This window comes from Mustelus asterias, chromosome 5 (genome assembly GCF_964213995.1).
Source record: "Mustelus asterias chromosome 5, sMusAst1.hap1.1, whole genome shotgun sequence".
NCBI lineage: Eukaryota > Metazoa > Chordata > Chondrichthyes > Carcharhiniformes > Triakidae > Mustelus > Mustelus asterias.
This window is the reverse complement of record NC_135805.1, coordinates 78,704,500-78,719,510: the sequence shown is the minus strand read 5'-3', so window position 1 is coordinate 78,719,510 and position 15,011 is coordinate 78,704,500. Positions and strand designations below refer to the sequence as shown.

The 15,011-nt window shown below is 41.7% G+C and overlaps 1 protein-coding gene across 7 annotated transcripts in view; it reads left to right on the top strand.

The window, feature by feature from the left end:
* LOC144493627 (syntaxin-7-like) overlaps nt 1-15,011 on the top strand; it is a 42,864-nt gene that overhangs the window by 12,885 nt on the left and 14,968 nt on the right. For 6 of the 7 annotated variants that reach the window (XM_078212871.1, XM_078212872.1, XM_078212876.1 and 3 more), the window contains 2 exons: nt 3,893-3,983; nt 4,460-4,600. In XM_078212871.1, the coding sequence (XP_078068997.1) occupies nt 3,893-3,983; nt 4,460-4,600 (232 nt within the window). The remainder of the gene's footprint in view (nt 1-3,892; nt 3,984-4,459; nt 4,601-15,011) is intronic. The other variant, XM_078212877.1, reaches the window with a different exon arrangement.

The window sequence follows — 15,011 nt, the reverse complement described above, 5'->3', positions numbered from 1 at the left end:
CCTGGAGTTTAGAAGAATAAGAGGTAATCTAATCAAAACATTTTGACAGGATAGATGTTGAGAAAATGTTGCCCTGACTGAGAAGATGGGACATCGCCTCAGAATACGAAGGTCAGCCATTTAGGACTGAGATGAGAAATCTTCACTCAAATGGTTGTGAATATTTGGAATTCTCTACCCGTGGGAGCTATGGATGCTAAATTATTGAGCATATTCAAGACCAAGATCACTATATTTTTAGGTAATAAAAGAACTCGGAGATATGGGAATATCTGGGAAAGTAGAATTCCGATAGAGGATCAGCCAAGATCTGACTGAATGGTGGAGCAGGCTGGAAGCCAGCTTTGTTTTTTTTATGCCATTAACCATAATAATTAAACTGGGTTTTTAACTTTCTTGGAAAAAGTGGATTTTTTAAAAAGTTCTTTTAATTTTTGAGTTTGTAAGCACAGTCATGCTCTTGTAAAGTTGTTTCATCATCATTTTTGATTATAATCATGACATAGAATACCCCTCAATATGACCTGTGTGTCTTTGGTTTATCCTTCGAGGACAGGGTTTACTTTCATTACTAAAATCTGAAAGGGTATTGGAGGTTGTAATGTAAGTAATGTTTGTGCACAAGTGATCTTTACAAATTAGTTGGCTTTATCACTATTTATATGTTGTTAATCCTTTTGAGTTCTGATCTATAATTCCTTTTAATATCATAAATACTTCTATTTTAAATACTTCAAAATATTTATTTTATTTCTGTATCGGTGAACCTCGTCAATTCCCTGGAGTTCTCAACATTGACTTTTGAATTTGTCAAGCCTCATGGCTTTGAGTGAAATACTGCTAACAAAATCTTCTGATTAATACCTATCATTGCCCCTCCCGAGCCACCACCCCGCCTGCCTCTCTTGACCTACCCTTCCAAAGGATTGATCAGTGTCCTTGAACACTACTTGGGAGAAACCATAAAGAAAGTAGGGACACACAATTCACTTCTGAGTGGTTCAGTATGTTATGGACAGGGAAGGGTTTAACTTGGAACAGGCCTGGTTTCTCTTCTCACCACCTGTCCGTTAACAGGAATGTAACACAATACTGCTGTACCTCTTGGTACCTGTTACCCACAGATAGTCAGGGTAACGTATCACCAGCAAAAGAATAGAAATTATCTGTAGAACTTTCTCGCAATACTTGCCCACTAATAGCGTGCTTTCCAAAATGCAATCGGGGTAGGATTTCATCCCGTCCCTGGGCTAAGACAGTTGGGTTTAGTGCACTGACTATTATCCGTTCCTTATAATAAAGGCATGTAAACTTGAGATAGAGACTCTGATAATTTTTATTGATAAACACTAATGCAAACTCATGACTCGGTATAAATATTGCTCACTAACAGAGAACTCACTGGGGTTCATAAGCTATATATTCTAGACTATTCATACTGTCCCTATGTAAGAGTACTAATGATCTCCATTGTACTGAACTTTATAAGTTTAATATGCAAGCGTTTCTTCTATGTGCAGCATATATTTTTTTTATTCATTTATGGGATTTGAGCATCGCTGGTGAGACCAGCATTTATTGCCCATCCCTACTTGCCATTGAGAAGGTGATCGTGAACTGCCTGCTAAAACCACAGTGGTAGACCCACAGTGCTGTTCGGGTGAGAGTTCCCGGGTTTTGATATATTCAATATATTTCAAAATCAGGATGGTGAGTGGCGTGGTGGGAAATTTCCAGGTGGTGGAGTTCCCATGTATCTACTGCCCTTGTACTTCTAGATGGTAGCAATCGTAGGTTTGGAAGGTACTGTTGAAGGAACCTTGGTGAGTTCTTTCAGTGCATCTTGTACACACTACTGCCACTGTGCATTGGTTGTAGAGGGAGTGAATGTTTGTCAGTAGAGTGCTAATCAAGCAGGCTGCTTTGTCCTGGGTGGTATCAAGCTTCTTGAGCTGCACTTGTCCAGTCAACTGGAGAATATTCCATCACACTCCTGACTTGCGCCTTGTAGATGGTGAACAGGCTTTAGGGGTCAGGAGATTAGTTACATGCCACAGGATTCCTAGTCTTTGACTTACTGTTGTAGCCACAGTATTTGTATGACTATTCCAGTTCAGTTTCTGGTCAATGGTAAGCCCCAGGATGTTGATAATGGAAGTGTCAGCGATGGTAATGCCATTGAATGTCAAGGGGCATTGCTTAGATTCTCTCTTGTTGGAGATGATCATTGCCTGACATTTGTGTGGCATAAATGTTACTTCCCACTTTTCAGCCCAAGCCTAGATATTATCCAGGTCTTGCTGCATTTGGACGTGGACCACTTCAGTATCTGAGGAGCCGCAAATGGTGGTGAACATTGTGCAGTCATCGGCGAACATCCCCACTTCTGATCTTGTAATGGAAGGAAGGTTATTAACGAAGCAGCTGAAGATGGCACTTCTGCAGTGATGACCTGAAACTGAGATGATTGACCCCCAGCAACCCACAACCATCTTCCTTTGTGCTAAGTATGACTCCAACCAGTGGAGAATTTTATGCGTGGCTGCTGTAAACGTATGGACCTCCTAAACACACTCTGATTAATGGTACCATTGATTTATTGATGTTTGAACATTCTCTATCGATGGACAACTTCATTTGCCCTGTATAAGCTTTAGCTAAACATTTCTCTACAATATTATCGAGATTCGCGTTCTCCTTCACACCCTTTCTGGCCCCTCAGACATGCTGGTGCTGTTGAACATTTAAAATGCCACACATACACATCTCATGTTTGACTACATTTCTGTACCTACCAATAAATTTAGTTATATTTAGTACATATGGTAATGTGACCTCCAATTAATGCTAGTTATTCTAGTTCATTTACCTACTCTTACATAGGCATAGGATGCTGGAGCTAAATGTGAAAAAGGGAAGGGTGAGTAGCTGCCTTTGTCCTTCAAGGCTGCTTTGAACTGTTTGTCACCAACTATCCTTGGCAAAATTTGAGGTCAATGGGAAAATCCTCCAGTGTCTGGTGTTGTACCAGATGCACAGGAAGAAGGTTGTTAGCCCAAGATATTCCTGCACAAGTTCCTCATGCTGGGGCCTTTGGTTCAATCATCAGTTGCTTCACCAATGATATTGGTTCTTTTGTATGGTCAAGAATGGAGCTGTTCACTGATCCCTTAGTGCTTGACTCATTTCACAGCTCCCTGATAATGAAGCTTATGCCAAGATATATAACAGGTCCTGAATGGTTGAGGCTTGGGCTAACAAGTAGCGACTGTTAAGCCAGATCAGCTGAAACTTCCATCCCGATATTCAACGATCAGGTTCTGGATCACATAGCTTGCATGATTGACATCCCTGCCAATAAATTTGATATCTACCTCCTCCATCACCTATGCTTTGTAACTGCAGGATGCACTTAATGAAGTTGCATTAAAAGTACCTCCAAGCCCATGACTTTATTGCAACATGAAAGGCAAGAGCAGCAATATCAGGAACACTATCACTCTAAGGTTCATCCTGATATTATGACTTGGAAGTAAGCTGCTGTTCCTTCTATATTGATGGGAAAGAATCCCAGAATTCCATACCTGATGTCATTATGAGCAGCACAGGAATTTGCAATAGTTCAGGGGGAAAGCCGTTGGCCTTGCTACCAATGTACAATAAATGTAGCCTTGTCAGCATAGCTCAAACTTCGAGGACAGATTAAAGATTATTGGATGGATGTGCTTGAATATACAGTGCACCTTTAGATCTGAATGTGCTAACAGTAAAATATATAGACCAATCATTTTATGTTTCTTTAACCAATTTTGATAGGGCTGGCAACTATTTTCTGTACTGCTGATCATTGCTACATTGTTAATATGTGCTAAATGTTTCCTTTCAATCCTAGTCAGCAGAAGCAGCAGCTAGTCAACCACCTTGCTAAAGAAACTGAAAGGAACATAAAGGAATTTGGATTAATAAAAGCTCCACGTGAACAGGTAAGGATTTTTTCACTACATTACCTGAATCATCTAATATTATGGATATATCAAACTTTCCCTTGATGCTTCTTGAGCAGATTCCTTCTATTAATTTCCTGCTATTAGAAAATAAACCAAACAGCCCCAAAAGGCTACAATCTTCTAACATTAATGAGCACTAACATTGCTGGTTCAGTAACTTAATTCCAATATTTGTAAATAAAATCGTTTTTAAAACATTTCTTTTTATTTAGAAATACCTATATTTGAATAGTCGTGGGAAAGGCTTCATGTCCATTTGACTTTCAGTAGTAATTTTGTGAATGTGACTATTGCCTTGAAGCAGTTTACATTGCAAATATAAATTAATTTTAATATGTATGTTTAGGCTTTGTGTAAACAGCACTTGATTTACAAAATTGACTATCATTTATGACCATTATTGCTATTTTGAAATGTGCCTTTTTTGGTACACGATATTTGCTTTTTTTTAGCAGCGACACAAAAAGATAATGAAAGATCGTTTACTAGCAGACTTCTCTATAGCATTAACCAGTTTCCAAAGAATCCAACGTGAAGTTGCAGAAAAGGAAAAAGAATTTGTAGCAAGGGTACGCGCTGGATCACGTCTGTCTGTAAGTATTCAGTTTACATTAGCACTAATTAAGGAATGCTTGATTGGTACCCATTCACCAACTTAAACATTCACCCCCTCCATTACTTACCTACAGTGGCAGCAATGTGTACCATACACGAGATGCATTGCAGTAACTCACCAGCTTCCTCTACCATCTAGATGGATAAGGACACCAGGCTCATGGGAACGCCACCATTACAAGTTCCCCTCCAATCAGCACATCTTCCTGACTTGTAGCTATATTGCCATTTCTTGACTATCTCCAGGTCAAAATCTTGGAGTTCCCTTCCTAACAGAAATGCGTGTGTTACTTGCACCAACAAGATTTGAATTGAATTTGGAATCGTCTTTGGGTTATTCTTCATGCCACTCATTCAGAAACCAGTATAAGAACTGCATTATTCTTTGAAAATTGTATCTATTTCATTATGACATTAGCCTCCCAAGATGGGAAATAGGAAATGCTTGTTGCACAGTGGGTGAAATTTTACATGTCTTTGAGCTCCATTTTTAGTTTTGTACTGTTGGACTTACTCGATTTGTTAAATAACTTGCAGCAAGCAAATGATGCTGTTTCTAAGCTAGTGTTCCAGTAAATCTCTAGGTTTTTCTTTTCTATTTCACATTTTTAATTTGAAACCTGACTAGACTGTTGAGCTTCGCATCCCTACAGGTAGTGACCTCATTATCTTAATAGGTTACCTTGCCTTGCACTTAATTAGATTTCAGAGTCATTCGTGCAGAAGAGGCCCTTTGGCCCATCGAGTCTGCACCAACAAAACTACACTAAATTCCACTTTCCAGCACTTTGCCCATAACCTTGAATGTTATGTCATCTCAAGTGCTCATCCACGTACCTTTTAAATGTTGAGGTTTCCTGCCTCTATTACACTCACAGGCAGTTTATTCCAGACTCCCAACACCCTCTGGGTGAAAAAGCTTTTCCTCAAATCCCCTCTAAACCTCCTGTCTCTCACGTTAAAATTATGCCCCCTCGTTATTGACCCTTCTGTCCAAACACTTCACAATCTTATACTCCTTCAGCCTTTTCTTCTCTAAAGAAAACAACCTGAGCCTATCCAGCCTCTCTTCATAGCTCAAATTCTCCATCCCAGGCAACATCCTGGTGAATCTTCTCTGCAACCCCTCCAGTGCAATCACATCCTTCCTATAATGAGGCGACCAGAACCGCATGCAGTACTTCAGCTGTGTGTGGCCTAACCAAAGTTCTGTACAGCTCCAACATAACCTCCAAGCTCTTATAATCTATGCCACGACATGAGGATGTAACCACAACCCTGCCATGACAACCTCTCTGCAAGACGTGCCAGATCATTGACATGGATACCACCATCAGGTACACGGTACGTACTAATGCAACTCGGCCAAAATGGTCTACCTCATACGCTGCAGGAAAGGATGTCCCGAGGCGTGATACAGCGCTACGACAATGGATGAACGGACACCGTGCGACAATTACCAGGCAGGAATATTCCCTTCCAGTCGGGGAACATTTCGGCAGTCAAGGGCATTCGGCCTCCGATCTTTGGGTAAGCATTCTCGATGGTGGCCTTCAAGACACACAACGCAGAACAGTTGAGCAGAAACTGATAGCCAAGTTCCGCACACATGAGGAAGGCCTCAACCGGGATCTTGTGTTCATGTCACACTACATGTAGCCCCCTTCGTTTGGCCTGGGCTTGCAAAATCCTACTAACTGTCCTGGCTGGAGACAATTCACACCTCTTTAATATGTGATTATCCCACTCTCCACTTGCACTGTCTGTACCTGTAAAGACTTGATTACCTGTAAAGACTCACATTCCAACCATTCTTCACATTCCAATCTGTGATTATCTTGCATTGTGTCTTTGCCTATATATGCCGTGTTTGTGAACCCACCTCTCCACTCACTTGATGAAGGAGCCGCACTCCGAAAGCTTGTGATTCCAAATAAACCTGTTGGACTTTAACCTGGTAATCTATGCCACCATTGATAAAGCCAAGTGCGCCTTCATAACTACCCTATTAACCTGTCCTGCTGGCTTCAGGGTTCTATGGACAAGCACTCCAAGATCCCTCTGATGCTCTGTTTCCAAGGGTGAGATTCTCCCCAAAAAATTCTGTGTTGAATTCACACAAAAACTGGAGTAAATCCCGCTGTTTCTTCAGCGGAGTTTTCAAAATGAGTCTCCCACACTCTGTGCACTGTATGTGCACTGTAGGGTTCACTAGCGTAAATCTTGCAAAAAATCAGTAGGTAGGGCCAAATCTCACTGGAGAGGCTGGCAGCATAGCGCTGAGCGGGCCACTGCACATGTGCCAATCTGTCAGCGCCAAGATCAACGCATGTGCAGTAGCCCTGCACTGCCGGCCTCCCGATCGCTGACCAGCTCGATTGTTAGCGGATCCGACAATGCTGGCACACAGAGCCCCCCACGACCCAATCGCTGCCACCCTCCCACCCCAGAGATGTCTGGGCCAGCCCCAACTGCAGAGTGGCAGCAGGATGCCCCACTTCTTTAGCCTTGCTCCCTTGGCACTGCCCGATGCCCCCGTGCATTGCCACTTTACCCCTTGAGCAGTGCCAGGCGGTCAGGCTGGCACTGCCCAACTGTTGGCCCATTCAATGGGACTATCCTTATTTTGTTCCATTCTCACCTATTGCATCCAGACTATATCCAGCAAAGGCTTCGTTACCTTTGGAATTCTCCAAAGTTCTGTTCTTGAAGACATCTTTCGCCAAACCTCTTCCCCATTTGCATGGTGTCGCTTGACAGCATCATCTGCCGAGTATGGGATCGATTTTCACAAGTACACTGAAAGCACCTAGCCTTATTTCTCCACGACCAGCCTTGACCCTTCTATTAGCTTGAATGTTGGGCTACTTGTCAGACATCCAGTCTTGGATGAGATGCAGTTTCCTCCAACTAAACTTAGGATAACCAGAGCCGTGGATTTTCTTTTCTTTGTTAAATGCTCGATAGAACTACAAGTTGCTTTCAACCAGACCTTTTGAACTACTAGAAAGGGTCGAACCACAATGAATAATAGCCAGTAGTGTCTTACATGTGTAGCTTAGCTGTGGTACTGGAATTTCTGACTGATGCAATGGATTCCACAGAATGGCTAGGCTTGTAATTGAAACAAATTCTTGGAAATGTTTCTATTGTGAGGATATAAGTGGGTCTGTGAATTTAATGTTTTTGAAGAGCTGTTTATTTTTTTGTCTCAGTCCAAGTCACCCAGTAAAGGCGTATTGTATACAAAAAGAATTACTTTCCATCTCGTCAGTCAGTCTGTTAATGCATGTCCTTCAATCAGTATTTTCGTAACTTGCTAGAATCTGGTTCATCTATAAATCTTGGTGGCCATACAAAAAGAATGCAAGCTTTTGAAGACGATGTAGGGGAGGCCAGCTGAAATGGTGCCAAAGAGGTCTATTTATGGAGATGGACTCCAGAAATTTGGGCTATTTGAAGAAATTAGCTTAGAGGGGATCAGTGTTCCCTGTAGGCTGTGCAGCAACCTGCAAGTCATAATGCGCAAGTCGGCCCCAGTAATTTACTGCATGCACAACCATGCAGAAAGACTTAAAGGGGCCGTACGCTTAAATAAATTACCTACACACTCCCCAAAAATTAAAGGTTACATCGGAGAGGTTATGATTGTTTTTCAAATGAAGAGTGATCTTAAAATCTTTGCTTTTCTTTGACCTTTCCTTTTATTTGATCTTAAAATCATACTGGATAAGTTATTTAAAATGGACAGTGAGGGCAGAATTTGTAGACAGAATTCAGTTAGCTGCTGAAAATTATTAATTTTCACAGAGTATTTACCTCTGCAATAAAACACTGAAACATACATTAGGTATGAATTTGCAGTCTTTTTAGAAAGGACAAGTTCTTGAAAGAAAGTGACATTTCCAATTGTTAGTTACTTGATTGCCCTGAAAAGATGGAGAAAAATGTGAGGTTTCTTGACTTATTGAGGTTTTCTTTGCTTCTTTTGGAAGACTGTGGGGTTGAGCTGGGTCAGTGGTGTCTTTGGTTTATCCTTGTCTTGGCAAAGTGGGCATGATGGCTGCTGCTTGTCATTTTCACGTGCTAATTGATATCCGAGTTATTGAGGCATGTTATGTAGTGGATCTTTGGCAGCTGTTGTCTCGCACTGGAGAGCAGATTGCACATCTGTGAAGTGGGGCTAATATGGAAACTTGTAAGAAAACCATTGGTTCATCAACCAGTATTGGAACGTACAGCAACAGTCAGAGTATTCTGAAGCAAGTCTCGTAATTGTTGTGGGGGCAAGTTGTTATCATAGCTGAATGATTTAATGTACTAATAATGTACTAATAATTAACTGATCATGTCCCTCAAGCATTTAGATAATGGGTTTTCTCACCTCCTCCTGTTAGGGAGCATGCAGTTTTCTGTTGGGTGCTAAAGACTGTTTTAAAAACAGCACCAAGAGTCAAAGTGGAAAATCTTAATAGCTCCTCTGAGGCAGTTGGGTATTTCTGTCTTGTTTACAATAATAATGCTCCATTCCAGTCGCCTATAGACCTTGTTCAAGTAAAAACCTCAAACTTCAACCTAATTGGTTGATGATTATCTTCAAGTACTGTATATGTAATGATTGGTTGGGTTTTTTAAATGTTTCCTTTGTAAAATGAGCATTGATATTAACAGACTCCAGAAATTATATTTAACATCCCATGGATCCATATGAATATACGAATTAGGAGCAGGAGTAAGCCACTCTGCCCTTTTAGCCTGCTCCGTCTAGAGGCGGTGGCCTAGTGGTATTATCGCTAGATTATTAATCCAGAAACTCAGCTAATGTTCTGGGGACCTAGGTTCGATGGTGAAATTTGAATTCAATAAAAAATATCTGGAATTAAAAATCTACTGATAACAATGAAACCATTGTTGATTGTCGGATAAACCTATCTGGTTCACTAATGTCCTTTAGGGGTGGGAAATCTGCTACCCTTTCCTGGTCTGGCCTATATGTGACTTCAGAGCCACAGCAATGTGGTTGCCTCTCAATTGCCCTCCAAGGGCAATTAGGGATGGGCAATAAATGCTAGCCAGCCAGTGACACCCATGTCCCACGAATTAATAATAAAGAAAATCATCCATGGCTGATCTGATTGTAACCGCAGCTGCATATTCTTGCCTACCCCCTGATAATCTTTTGCTACTTGTTAATCAGGAATCTTGTTAATTTTGAATCTGATTAGCTCTACCTTAAAAATAATTCAAAGACTCTGCTTTCACTGTTTTTTTGAGAAAGAGAGTATCAAAGACTCACGACCCTCAGAGAAAAAAAATCTAATCTCTGGTTTAAATGAGTGATCCTTAAATGGTGACCCCTAGTTCTAAATTCTCGCACAAGATGAAACATCCTCTGCACATTCACCCTGCCAATATCCTTCAGCATCTCTCTTCTAAACTCAATGGATACAACCCTAGCCTGACCAACCTTTCCTCATAAAACAACCTGCCCATTCCAGGTATTAATCAAGTAAATCTTTGAACTGCTAATGCATTTACATATCTCCTTAAATAAGGAGCCCAATAGTATACACTACTCCAATTTCTCCTCGTCTCTGTCTTAAGCAAGCGACCTCTTGGCCTGAATCTCCCAGTTGTTCACGCTGGCAGGATCTTCTCGCCTCGCCAATGGCGCACTCCTGCTGCAGGTTTTACGGCGGCGAGGGGTGCATTCAACGGGAAACTCCATTGACAGATGCGGGACCAAAAGATCCTGCTGCCGGCCAATGACAGGTCACCTCTACCACCAGTGAACATGCGGTAGGTTGCACGCAAAATCCCGCCCTATATTTTTAAACAGTGACCTCTAGTTATAGATTTTCCTACAAGAGCAAATATCCTCTCCACATCCATCCTGTCAATACTCCTTAGGATTTTAAAGGTTCCAATCAATGTGTTACTTACTCTTCTAACCTCTAGTGCAGGGGTCTCCAAACTACGGCCCGCGGGCCACATCTGGCTGGAGGTTTGGAGACCGCTGCTCTAGTGGATACAAACCTATCCTGCCCATTCTGGTATTAGTCTAGTAAACCTTCTCTGAACTGCTTCTAACACATTTATGTGTTTCCTTAAATAAGGAGACCGATACTGTACCTATCTTTGCATTATCAGCAAATTTCACAACCAGATTGAAAGAAGATGAAAACTCAGCTGAAGAACTCAATATTCTCTTCTGTTTTAGTCCTGAACTAATTGGTGTAAATTTTTAGGTCTATTCACGAAGGAGGGTTGATCTCTTCTGGATATCTGAGGCCAAACTAATTTGAATAGTTTCATTGAGTTCATTGTCCATATTGGGTCTGGTCCTGGAATCTTACTGGATGGGTTGGTGACAGAATTCACATCAACAACTTTGGGGAAAATTTGCTGGGGGAGTGGGGTGGGGAACAACAAAAGTTGTTAAAGGCTGTGCGGTTTAAGAGAAAAGTGATTGGGGAAAACCCACTGGCTAGCACAATGTGAAGACAGGAACATAAGCTTGGGAAATAATGAACGACACAGCATTTGACTTCTTGGCTAAAAGCCATTGAAGTGGAATTGCTAAGGCTTGATGTGAGTGTCGAGTGGAAGTAGTAGGTGCTTTGTTTGCTCCTCTAGGGCATGCCCCTTACGAGAGAACAAGGCAGCATGTGTGGCAGAAGCTGCCTACTGAACTCGGCATTATGCAATTATCTGCAAAACCTGAGAATAGATGTGGCACATCTGCATGCAGATTTGTGTGCTGCATCGTGCCATCTGCAATCTGGGCCAGGTGTTTATAGATGTAACTTAACATTTTCAAAGGGCTTCACTATACAATCTAGCTGCATGACACATGGACATTAAATGGGACCAGAATGGCTTAACAGCTTGCATCACATCATGGCTATGCTGTTTACATTAAAAGTTTGCACCTAATGCAGAAGAGGACCCAAACTGGTGGAAAGTTCAGAAATTACCCACATGCAAAATCCCATTTTGTCTAAAGGATCAATGAAAGAATGAGCAAAAATGAAGGTGCAGGCCTCATTTCCACCACACTGTCTTAAAACTTAATTTGCCTACCTTGACCCTTATCTCATTTCCATGCGGCGATACCCAAAACCCAAAATTGACATGCACAGCTAGTACCTTGCCAAAATTAGCACTGTTAAAAAGTATCGCTTTGCGCCATCATTGTGATATTTTTCTCTCATAAGCCTGCGAGGACTGAGTGGAAAAGGATAGTGCATTTGTCTCATTCCCCAGATTTTCAAAGAATCTACACATACTATGGAGGAGATAATTAGGGTTTGAAGTAGTAGTAAACTGATGTGAGGCCTAAGTGAGGAGTGGAAATCTCACTTGGTAATTTTGAGAAGCATAGCAGTGTGGTGACCTTCATAAACTGTCAGACCATTGTTGAGAGTCAGTAGGAAATGAGATAAAATATGCTTAAAAGGAATTAAGGGCGAGGCATGTGAAATATTGGATGTGATGAACATAGGAAGAGAGGAAGTAATATATCCCAGGCTGTTCACGACACACGACAGCGCAGAGTCGCTGAGCAGAAACTGATAGCCAAGTTCCGCACACATGAGGACGGCCTAAACCGGGATGTTGGATTTATGTCACATTATCAGTAACCCCCACAGCTTTCCCCCTGATCTTGCAGAATCTTACTAGCTGTTCTGTCTGGAGACAATACACATCTCTTTAACCTGTGTTTAATGTTCCCTCCACTCACATTGTCTGTACATTTAAGACCTGGCTGGCTGTAGAGATTTGCATTCTAATTAGTATTCTGTAACTTGATTTCTGTGTCTCTGTGCACTGTTGGAGAACAGATTTTCACTCCATCTGACGAAGGGGCAGCGCTCCGAAAGCTTATGGTATTTGCTACCAAATAAACCTGTTGGACTTTAACCTGGTGTTGTGAGACTTTTTACTGTTTAAAAAAAGCCAGAGAAGAAATAGCAGGAGGTCTGACCCATCATTTTTCCAACCCTCACTGGATGCATGTGTGGTGCTAGAGGATTGGAGGACTGCTAATGTTGTACTTTTGTTAAATAATAGAGCGAGACATAAACTGAATAATTACACATCATTGTAACCTTGGCTATGGGCAAATTATTAGAATAAATTCTGAGAGACTGGATAAACTGTCACTTAGAAATGCACAGAGCAATCAAAAACTGTCAAGGATTTGTTAAAAAAAGATCATGTCTGACTAACTTGATTGAATTTTTTCAGGAAGTGATGAGTAGGATTGATGAGAGTAGTGCAGCTGAGGTGGTCTGCACAGATTTGAAGCAAGGTTTTGACAAGGTCCCAAATGGCCGACTGGTTTCAATAAAGAAAGGATACAAAACTGGCTCAGTGACAGGAAACAAAGGTTAATGGTTAATGTGTGTTTTGTGATTGGGAAGGTTATTTTCATTAGGGTTCTGCAGGGCTCAGTACTAGGTACCCTGCTTCTTGTGGTATATATTAATAATATGGACTTGAATGTATAGGACATGATCAAGAAGTTTGCAAACAACACAAATTTTGGCTGCGTGGTTGATAGTGAGGGGGACAGCTGTAGACTGCAGGAAGATACAAGTGGACTGTCAGGAGGACAGAAAAGTGGCAAATGAAATTCAACCTAGAGAAGTATGAGATGATACATTTGGGGACTCGAGCAAGACAAAAGAATGCACAAATTAGAGGATACTGAGAGTTGTAGAGGAGGTGAAAGACGTTTGAGTGCATCTCCACAGATCTGTGATGGTAGCAGGCCAGGTCGATAAGGTGGTAAAGATAGAGAATGGAATTCTTCCTTTGTTAGCTGAGGCATAGAATACAAGAGCAGGGAGGTTTATGCTGGAGCTAAACAAAACACTAGTTAGGCCACAATTTGAGTACTATGCACTGTCACTTCATTACAGAAAGAATGTAATTGCACTAGAGAGGTTACATGGGAGACTTACGAGGATGTTGCCAGGACTCGAAAATTGCAACTATGAGGAAAGATTGGATAGGCTGGAGTTATTTTTCTTGGAACAGAGGAGGCTGATGGGAGATTTAATTGAGGTGTGCAATGTTGAGGGACCTGGACAAGAGTGGATGGGAAGGACCTATTTCCATTAGCAGAGAAGTTAATGACTAGGGGCATGGATTTAAAGTGATTGGTAGAAGGAGATGAGGAAAATTATTTTTCACTCAGGTGGTGGTAAGGGTCTGGAACTCACTGCTTAAAGCGATAATGGAGGCAGAAATCCTTAACTTATTTAAAAGGTGTCTGGAAATTCCCCTTGTATCCCGTAACCACCAAGTCTATGGGTGAAGTGCTGCAAAATGTGATTAGGCTGGGGAGTCCTTTTTTGGCTTGTGCAGTCATGAGGGACTGTGTGGTGCAAATATTTTGACACTTTTCAGAATTTTCTAAATATCTGAAAATGTGGATTGTGAAGGGATATGGGGAGAAGACAGATTGTGACAGTTTGTGAATTGTTCCTTGGGAGAGCCAGCACAGACACATTGGGCTGAATTGCCTTCTGTGCTGTAATGATTCTATGCTTAGAAACATAGAAAATAGATGCAGGAGTAGGCCATTCTGCCCTTTGAGCCTGTCCCACTATTCAATATGATTATGGTTGATCATGCACTTTCAGTGTCCTACTCCCACTTTCTCTCCATACCCCTTTATCCCTTTAGCCGCAAGGGCCATGTCCAGCTCCCTCTTGAACATATCTAACAAACTGGCCCCAACAGCTATCTGTGGTAGAGAATTCCACAGGTTCACAGCTCTCTGAGTGAAGTAGTTCTTCCTCATCTCAGTCTTAAATGGCTTATCCCTTATTCTTAGACTGTGACCCTTAGTTCTGCACTTACCCAACATCGGGAACATTCTTCTTGCATCTAGCCTGTCCAGTTCCATCAGGATTTTATATGTTTCTATGAGGTCCCCTCTCATTCTTCTAAATTCCAGTGAGTGCAAGCCCAGTCGATCGAGTCTCTCTTCAGATGTTAGTCCTGCCATTCCAGGAATCAGCCTGGTGAACCAACGCTGGACTCCCTCAATAGCAAGAATGTCCTTCCTCAGACTAGAAGACCAAAACTGTACACAAGGTGTGGCCTCACCAAGACGCTGCATAACTGCAGCAAGACATCTTTACTCTTGTACTCAAAACCTCTTGCTATGAAGGCCAGTGTGCCGTTAACTTTCCTCCTCATCTGCTGTACCTGCATGCCAACCTTCAGCGACTGTTCCACCATGACACCCAGGTCATGTTGCATTTCCCTTTCCATAAGCTGCCAGCATTCTGATGATGATCTTCCTTCCTGTTTTTGCCACCAAAGTGGATAACCTCACATTTATCCACATTATATTGTATTTGCCCACTCAGC